Raw genomic sequence first — 10,000 nt, 5'->3', positions numbered from 1 at the left:
CAGGAGCTGTGGTACAATTCACATGTCTGGTTCTCATCCAGGAGCTGTTTACTGTGTGCTACTGTTCTGAGAGAGAAATGGAATGGAAAGAAGAAACAGAAAGGTATGAAAGTGAAAGTATATATAAGCCATTTAGCTGACACTTTTATCCAAAGCGACTTACATTGCAGTGAGTGCATTCCCAGCGGGAATCAAACCCACAACCTAAGTGTTGTTAACGCCGTGCTCTACCCACTGAGCCACAGAGGACCAAGTGAAAGTGAATGGCAGTGAAACAAGTGGACACTCTCCTTCACTCTTGTTCACTACAATATATTTGATGAAAGTGGCTCTGTTTTCACGGGCGTGGCGTCATATATCATTAATACTGGATAATTACGAGCTGCATATCATATCAAACGATGCACCAAATGAGGTGAGATTCAGGAGAGAGTTGAAAATTAATAAAATGTACAGCTGCATTATTCTGTCATAACAATATCTAGATGAAAAAAGACGAAGTGACAATGAATCTAACAAGAAAAGGAAAGTAGCCAGTCGTCTATTTTCAGTGTGTACAAGTGTGTTTCTTTAAAGACGCCAACGCCGATGTGATGGTGGCATTCCTGTGATTGTCGCTGCAGGCGGGGTGACAAACACGTTTGATAACAGCAGCCACATTTAGCTCCCTTCTAAAGTGTCAGCGGCGTTCTGACCTCCAGGCTCATCAACATGAAACTATTCAGTGATAGAAGGGGTATAACAAGATAAGTCTAACATGGAGGTCATGCAGGCCATCCTATCTCAGAGGACGATAGTGCAAGATGATCCAACCAAACTCTCCAGAGTGGAAACATATTCAGAAGAATGCCAGATATTCTCAGAGCGGACATCGCAGAGTTGCTTCAAGGACATTGCAATCTTTCCATCCAACAGCCTCCCTTTCCCTCTCCCTCCCTCCCTCCCTCCCTCCCTCTCTATCACCCTCTCTCCCCAGGCCCATAATTGTCCCCTCAGGATCCATGTGCCTCCTGTCCACCCTGAGTTCTCTCCCCTGGAGGAGGCTGTGCACCAGGGTGTCTCTCCCCTGGAGGAGGCTGTCTCTCCTCTGGAGGAGGCTGTGCACCAGGGTGTCTCTCCCCTGGAGGAAGCTGTCTCTCCTCTGGAGGAGGCTGTGCACCAGGGTGTCTCTCCCCTGGAGGAGGCTGTGTCTCCCCTGGAGGAGGCTGTGTCTCCCCTGGAGGAGGCTGTGTCTCCCCTGTGAGAGGGTGAGAGACTGTGGTTGTGGAGCTGCTTCAACACTGAAGGAAACGCAGAGGGGAAACAAGGACACAGAGAAAATGACGAAGACCCCCTCGGGAGGAAGCCTTTAGGAAGAGGGCCTTGTACGGTATAGGGTCTGTATCTGGGGATCCTAAACAGGCTGCTATGCTCCTTGAGGGGGAACATTAACTTCACTCACATATAACTTTCTCTCTCTACAATTTGTGCTTACAGTATGCGTTGAACAGAATCAATGCGCATTTTCAGGAGGAAAAACCAGCTGAGCTAAGGAAGGACACATTGAAATTGGGGCCAGATGAAGGAGGGGGGGGGGAGTTACAATACAGGAGCAAGGGGACAGGGGGTGAAGTGAAATATTGCGAAACCCAAATTGGGTTCTGTGAGGTGCAGCGAAACACGGGGCGAAGGAGGAGAGAACGATCGAAACAGCAATTAAGTGAGCAGGAAGAAGGCGACAGCGAGACTGACATTAATAACCTCACATAGAGCCCAAGTCAAGATTTACACTCACACACTGTCGGAGAGGTGGCCTCCTGCAAAGCTCATCACGTCGACAAAAACTTAACCTTCAACTATCCTACACCACTTTACTAAGGGGATGCTGCTGTTTAAATATGTGGAAATCAGTACATTAGACACAACTGAGAGAGAGAGAGAGAGAGAGAGAGAGAGAGAGAGAGAGAGAGGGAGAGAGGGAGAGAGAGAGAGAGAGAGAGAGAGAAACATCTACAACATCTGTATACAGTCCCAAGTGAAAAAATGTCAATTTAACTCTCATGAGACGAAGCCCCCCTTTTTTTTTCATAACAATCCTATAAATAAGCTATCAAATGTAATACATTTTCTTTTTTAGGGGATTTTGGCTGTATTCTGTGTGCATTGTGCTGTTTTGATGGGTAACACTAGTGGACAGTGGACTCTACTGCAGTGAACACACATGTAGATCAGTGAGTGGATCTCAGATGTACCTGTCTGTCATTTCCTGTCCGTTCCAGCAGAGGGAGTGGTTGAGCGGAGCCGGCTCTCGGCTGCACAGTGCCTCCCCCAGGCCAGTGTAGAAGGAGCTGAAGCCCCTCAGGCTGGAGATAAACTCCCTGAGGAGGAGAGAGAGAGAGAGAGAGGGAGAGGGAGAGGGAGAGGGAGAGGGAGAGGGAGAGGGAGAGGAGCAGAGACAGGGTGATTCAGTAGTGGTAATGATACTTCTCATACTGGTCAGCAGAGAGAGAGAGCGAGAGAGAGAGAGAGAGAGGGATGGATGAGAGAGAGAGGGATGGATGAGAGAGAGAGGGATGGATGAGAGAGAAAGCGGGATGGATAAGAGAGAGAGAGAGAGAGAGAGAGATAGAAAGGAGACTAGCTCGTTTAGTAATGATAATGATACTCACGCTGGTCAGCAGAGAGAGAGAGAGAGTAGTGGGAGGCGAAAGAGAGATAAATTAAGCATTATATATGAGGCTGAGAAAGAGGAGAAAGAGAGATAGAAAAAGGGGGAAATTAAACACCACATTGAAGGACTAGCTGATATCCCCATGAGAGAGGGAGAGGGAAAGAGCGAGGGAGAGAGAGAGAGAAGGGGGGGGGGTGGAGTGAAGGAGAGAGACAGGGAGAGATTCAGCTGTACAGAGTGTTTCTGTTCTTAATTGACATTAATCTGGTCATTCCGCTGGCCAGCGGTCCTGCTGAGTGTTATTACTCATCCAAGCCTGTTATCTCAGAGAGAGTGTCAAAGACACTGGGCTGGAGGGAGCCTCACTGTCACTCTCAGCAGCATGCACACTGGCACACACACACACACACACACACGTACACACACCCACGCGCGCACACACACACACACGCACACACACACACACACACACAGCACGGATTATATTCCATTACCTCGCTGAGCCACTCATTAGGAAAGCAGTACTCGGAGTCAGAGAGAGTTTAGCAAGATAACACAGGCTTGCCTGCATAACGCCTGGCAGGCTGAACAGATGAAGAGAAAGACGCCATGGCGTAAGAGATGAGCAGGCCTAAGTCTCTTCTTCATTCAGTTCTATGTTCTACGTTCAGAGCGGTAGCAGGCCTAAGTCTCTTCTTCATTCAGTTCTATGTTCTACGTTCAGAGCGGTAGCAATACCACGAGAGGACAAGGTCGCCATCCCATCCCTACTTTACCTGCGGCGCCCGACCAAGGTATCCTCAGGGTCAAAGGTTGCAGGCTGTGGGTTGCGGGGTGCTGGGGCTGCAGGGGTTAGGTCAGGAGGTGGCGCCACTGAGCGAGACACCCGCTGGGACGTGTGGGGACACATACTGCTCACCTGGAGAGAGAGGGATGAAGGGAGAGAGAGATAGAGGGAGAGATAGGGGGAGGATCTATGAGAACATGGACAGAGGTACCTCAAAAAACCACACTAAACCTTTCAACAAACAACCACACTAACCATTCAACAAACAACCACACTAACCTTTCCTGACTGTTTGCTCTGTTCAAACCCAGAGACAGAGGACTCAGCTGCAAAGACATGTCGGCCAACAAACTTTAACCTTATTCAGCTAAGCGGCGCCGCCATTGTCATCTGTTTCTGTTTGTTTATTCCGGAGGTAAAGAAAGAGGGATTTGCATAACAAATAAGTCATTGTGTACTCTGCCAGCCATTTCTGTCTTGTTCTTTTTTGTAATCATAACCCTACACAATGCACTCGGTGTGGAAATGAGGTCTCTCGTACGCTTCTTCCCAGGGATAAATGCCATTGTTTCCATGCGGGACATAACAATAATAAATAAGAAGTCTCTCTCTGTGTCTTTGAGATAATGGACCCACGCCATTCTTTTCAGGTGCAATAAAAATGCAAATGCCTGTTAATGTTTAGCTTGTGGTTTAATGATTTGTGGAGGTGTAATTTCCCTGGGGGGTTCTGGCTGGGGCTTAATTCTGCCTTGTAATGTTAACAGCTAATTGTGCCTAGTTCCCCCTAAGTGAATACACTGGTAAGACCACCGCTGCATACTGATGGGACCTGATGGAGCAGAGCTGGACATCTTTATCAGGGAGCCAGGGAGGATACACACACACACACACACACACACACACACACACACACACACAAAACACATACGCACACACACAGACACTATGACACGTACTTCGACATAAAACAATTTCACACAATCACTTGAACCTAATGTACACATTCAACATTAACATAATGTACAACACTACAGTGGAGGCTGGTGGAAGGAGGGGTCGGAGGACGGGCTCATTGTAATGCACGGAATGGAAACTGTGTTTGATACCATTCCTCATTCATTACAATGAGCCCGTCCTCAGATTTCTACCTCCACCAGCCTCCCCTGATACATAAATATACATCCCCTCATGCGTAAAGTCCACTGCACACAATACACACTTATGTAAACACACACACACAGATACACACTTCTCCCATGCCAGCTGACATGGTGGTATGCTGATGAGCTGGAAGACATTGCCATCAGCGTTAATCAATACAGGCTCTTTACACAAGGACACGGCTAACCACCGGAGAGCCCTTTCAGAGCAGAGCAGGCCAACATTACACAGCCTTGAGGTAGGAGCCTGATGGCCACAGATGGCTACAGCACTCCTGTGCCAGGCATTAGCTAACACCCCAGCATCCCTGACCACCCGTTCACCACTAATACTCCCCCACTGTCTGCTCCAGGGAAATCATAACACACAGGCACGCGCACACTCAGGCACAGGCACAGGCACACACACACACACACACACACACACACACACACACACACACATACACACACACATACACACACACATACACACAGACACACACACAGACACAGCCTGCCTGCCTGCCTGCCTGCCTGCCTGCCCAGCCAATCTCGCTTACCATCTCCTCCCATGTAATTCTCCCCATGCCCGCCTGCCTGCCCGCCTGCCTGCCCGCCTGCCTGCCTGCCCTTCAGCGAGCCTGTGTTCCCAGGCCATGATTAATGTGATTGGAGCTTTATTCCTCTCTTTGTTTGTGTGTTCCAGGGAGCCTCTGGGGAGATGTGGCATGGGGGAGAGGGACTGAATCAGCACAACGCCCTCCTCTACTCCTCCCCTGCGATTGTTTCCGGATCTTCAAGGAAGGGCCTCATTACAGGACTATTAATATCACCCAGGGCTGGACCAACACAACCAACAGGAGAGTCTGCAGATAAGGGCTGTCTCAGCGTGAGAGCCCTGAAATATCCCCCCACCTTTATCTGTGCTGAGCAGCCTGCTTCCACCAGGGAGGGCTGCTGAGCACACACACATTAACACCCACACACACACATAGTAAAACCACATGGTATTACTTACACACACACACACACACACGTGCACAAGCGTGCTCTCACACACACACACACACACACACACACACACACAGACAGACAGACAGACAGACAGACACACAGGCAGACAGACAGACAGACAGACACACAGACAGATGTGGCATACAGTCTGATCTCATGAGAGACAGATATATGACAGACAGATCAACAGGGCGTGCAGACCAAGTTCCCCATCCCTGTGGAGTAGTGGTTGTGTAGTGGCCTTGCCCTTGTATAGTTCACTATAGTTTCATAGAGGTTTGTCAGGTCCTACTTCTCTCACCAATAAAACCTCTTCCCCATCTTCATTTACAGCAGAGGGGTCGCAGGGTGATGGATGCCTCCACTCCGCTCTTCTCTCCTCTCCTCTCATTTCCTCTCCTCTCCTCCATCCCCTTGCGGCTCTCACTTCAAACTCTCTCTACTTCTCCCTCACTCTCTCTCTCTCTCTCTCTCTCTCTCTCCCTCTCTCTACTTCTATCTCTCTGTCTCTCTCTATTTCTCTCTCTTTTTGTCACCGTTCTCCCTCACTTCTGCTCAGTAACTGGTAAAAATAGAGCTTCATAAATCATGCATCGTCTCTCACAGCTGTGTGTGTGTGTGTGTGTGTGTGTGTGTGTGTGTGTGTGTGTGCGCATTTGTATATGAGTGAGAGAGAAAGAGAGAGAGAGAGAGAAAGAAAGAGAGAGGGATGGAGGGATGATATATAGATAGAAAAGGGGGAGCAGATGACATCAAACAGCAGGAGAGCGGTAGGGATGTGGTGATGTCATGACTGGTGAATGGATCTGGACCCCAGGCTCCTGGCTGCTCTCTCTCCTTCTCTCTCTCTCCTTCTCTCTCTCTCCTCTCTCTCCTTCTCTCTCTCCCTCTCTCTCCTTCTCTCTCCTTCCCTCTCTCCTTCTCTCTCTCCTTCTCTCTCTCCTTCCCTCTCTCCTTCTCTTTCTCTGAGCTATGGGGATATTGGCTGGTTCATCCTGGGGTTATGTTGGGGAGAGATGAATGGCAACATTGTGGAGAGAAGACACCTAGCTGGCAAAGAGCATGTTTCAAACCCACAGAGACGACACCTGCAAGCAGAGACAGTGTGCAGGAGCCTCTGTTTGATTCCTCCAGCGCACCTGTCGAATAGAGAATACAGGTGTGCAAAAGCTCCCTTTGAGATCAAACCCACGGAGAGAAATCATCTGGACTCAGGGAAGCCTCTCTCACACCTCCAGGGCCCTTCCACTCAAACACCCTCAATCTGTCTGTCACCTCCACTCACACCAGGGGAGGCCGGTGGTGGAGGTAGGAATCAGATGACGGGCTCATTGTAATGCGCGGAATGGAATGAGGAACGGTATCAAACACAGCTGTATTCTCTCAACACCTGTGTTTGATACCATTCCTCATTCCATTCCATGCATTACAATAAGTCTGACCTCTGATTTCTGCCTCCACCACCAGCCTCCCCAGGTTCTTCAAGGTCCTTTCAGTCACTGGACAGGGATGGAGGTGAGAAAACACTCTGTACTAACGCACTAAATATAAGACTAACTCGTGTCTGGTAGTATACCAGGTTTACCATGTATTACATTAAGGATGACTGTTTGGTCCAAAGTATCTCTGTGGTGACCAACATGAAGTGTGTATCAGGGTTTCTCAGGGTTTTTCATACACTAAACAGACCCCTGCTGCCCTACACATACTGTAAACACACACATACACACACACACACACACACAATGGAGAAAAGGGAGGGAGGGAGAGAAAAACGCTGGACAGTGATGAAAGTCAAAGTCACATTGACACCACCCCATTAAGAGACAAAGCGTCCAATGGATGCTTGCGATGAAGTCATCTGAAGTTGTTGTCAAACGTCAGTTTCTCTCTCATTACAGTTTGACAGGATTGAATTAGCCATTAGGGAAATGATGCCTCTGTCCCCTCAATGACAATTGAGAGGAAGGAGATGGCTGACACCCACAGACACACACACACACACACAGACACACACACACACACACACACACACACACACACACACAGGGGTGACCTTGCCACTAAGCTACAGTAACAGGAGCATTTTGAGGGAACTATAATTACGTGACGTATTAATTCCAAGGTGTTGTAGGGTGTGTAAAACACTTGAGGTGTGCATTAACAAGGATACGTGCTCTCTTCTATCACCTTCTATCACTCTTCTATCTCTCTCCTATCACTCTTCTATCTCTCTTCTATCTCTCTTCTATCACTCTTCTATCTCTCTTCTATCTCTCTTCTATCTCTCTTCTCTCTCTTCTATCTTCTATCACTCTTCTATCACTCTCCTATCACTCTTCTATCTCTCTTCTATCTCTCTTCTATCACTCTTCTATCACTCTCCTATCACTCTTCTATCTCTCTTCTATCTCTCTTCTATCACTCTCCTATCTCTCTTCTATCTCTCTTCTATCTCTCTTCTCTCTCTTCTATCTCTCTTCTATCTCTCTTCTATCACTCTTCTATCTCTCTTCTATCTTCTATCCCTCTTCTATCTTCTATCTCTCTTCTATCTCTCTTCTATCTCTTCTATCTTCTATCACTCTTCTATCTTCTATCTCTCTTCTATCTCTCTTCTATCACTCTTCTATCTTCTATCACTCTTCTATCTTCTATCTCTCTTCTATCTCTCTTCTATCACTCTCCTATCACTCTTCTATCTTCTATCTCTCTTCTATCACTCTTCTATCACTCTTCTATCTCTCTTCTATCACTCTTCTATCTTCTATCCCTCTTCTATCTTCTATCTCTCTTCTATCTCTCTTCTATCTCTTCTATCTTCTATCACTCTTCTATCTCTCTATCTCTCTTCTATCTTCTATCCCTCTTCTATCTTCTATCTCTCTTCTATCTCTCTTCTCTCTTCTATCTCTCTTCTATCTCTCTTCCGGCCATTTGAGGACTGAACATCAACAGCTAAAACATCAAGTTTCAGGGGGAATCCAAAAAAAACAGATGGGATCTGTTTTATCCGTGTGCAGATATTGGCTGTTAACGTACACCCTGCCATGCGTTAATGCTGACGTATCCCTCTATGCAGACATATATTCAGAGTTCAGATTAAGTGAGGTCAACCCCTGTGTTAATAAATGATAGGGTCAGAGAGAACACACCCTCGTGGGTGTGAGTGAAAAGTTCAGCACATTCCCACCTATCCAGCAGCACTGTAACCCCTCCAGAAAACACCTCCATATTTCATGAGCACTTCGCCCCCACTTCAAATGCACACACGGAACCAGCTTGACTGTTTTATCGCAGTTTAAACCCATGGAGGGTCACTGCCGAGCTGGAGGGAGAAGATTCGCTCTAGATCATGGAACCTGCTTCTCCTCATGACTGCTAAAGAGATTCATGCCTGTAAGGGCAGGCACTTTACCAGTCTCGTGTTGTACATACAGTACGTTGATGGCATATATATATGCGTGTGTGTGTGTGTGTGTGTGTGTGTTACTTACTAGTGCGTTTAGACGGCTGCGTGCGTTCACAGCGTGTCTGAGAGCCAGTCTGACCAGCACATAGAGCCTGAGCACCACGTCCTCCACGTCCTGCTCTCCCCTCATGGCCCCGGCCAGCTTCCCCAGCCCCTCCACGTAGCTCCGCCAGTGGGGCTGCACCTCCACCGCGCCCCCCAGGCAGCCCTGCATCACCGCCTGGCAGAACCCCTTGCAGGCCGGGGGCCCCAGCAGACCCTTGCACTGGGGGCAGTACCACAGCCTGGTCATGGCGCGCCCACAGTCCCGGCCCGGGCGCAGGTGGTCCGTGGTGTTGACCACCTCGATGCCCAGGTTCAGCGCCTGCAGGAAGACGCGCGTGGCGAGGAGGGAGCGTGACAGCCGTGTCATCATCAGTTTGGGGTTGGGGCCGAACGCCGCGGAGTCCTTCCAGGCGCCACGCAGGCACTCCTCGTTCACCAGCGTGGCCCCGCCCCCGAGAAGACGCCGGTAGACCAGGGGGAAGAGGCGGGAGAAGAAGGCGGCCACCATGTGGTCCACGCTGGAGTCCGAGCCCAGGATGTAGAGGGACACGTCCAGGAAGAGCTGACCCACCGCCCCCTGGGCCCCGCCCCCCAGCCCCGGGAACTCCGCCTGCAGCATCAGTAGGGTGGCGTTACGGCCATGACGCAGCACCATCTCAAAGGCCTCTGGGAGGGAGGGAGGGAGAGAGAGAGGGAGGGGGGGAGAGAGGGAGGGGGGAGAGAGGGAGGGAGGGAGAGAGGGAGGGGGGAGAGAGGGAGGGAGGGAGAGAGGGAGGGAGGGAGGGAAGGAGAGAGGGAGGGAGAGAGAGAGGGAGGGAGAGAGGGAGGGAGAAAGAGAGGGAGGGAGGGAGGGAGAGAGGGAGAGAGGGAGGGAGAAAGAGATGCAT

General features: G+C 49.4%; 2 protein-coding genes across 2 annotated transcripts in view; both read right to left on the bottom strand.

The window, feature by feature from the left end:
* Positions 1–10,000, bottom strand: part of LOC310816463 (exosome complex component RRP40-like) — a 136,974-nt gene that overhangs the window by 51,076 nt on the left and 75,898 nt on the right. The gene's annotated exons all lie outside the window — the stretch shown is intronic.
* gpc3 (glypican 3) overlaps positions 1–10,000 on the bottom strand; it is a gene marked incomplete at both ends in the record, with an annotated part of 81,563 nt that overhangs the window by 31,489 nt on the left and 40,074 nt on the right. Inside the window, 3 exons of the mRNA XM_083686847.1 lie at positions 2,232–2,357; positions 3,427–3,569; positions 9,094–9,779. Coding sequence (XP_083542973.1) covers positions 2,232–2,357; positions 3,427–3,569; positions 9,094–9,779 — 955 coding nt within the window. The remainder of the gene's footprint in view (positions 1–2,231; positions 2,358–3,426; positions 3,570–9,093; positions 9,780–10,000) is intronic.

The sequence above is a fragment of the Argentina silus genome (assembly GCF_951799395.1).
Source record: "Argentina silus genome assembly, chromosome: 15".
Lineage (NCBI taxonomy): Eukaryota > Metazoa > Chordata > Actinopteri > Argentiniformes > Argentinidae > Argentina > Argentina silus.
This window is presented reverse-complemented; position numbering and strand designations above follow the sequence as displayed.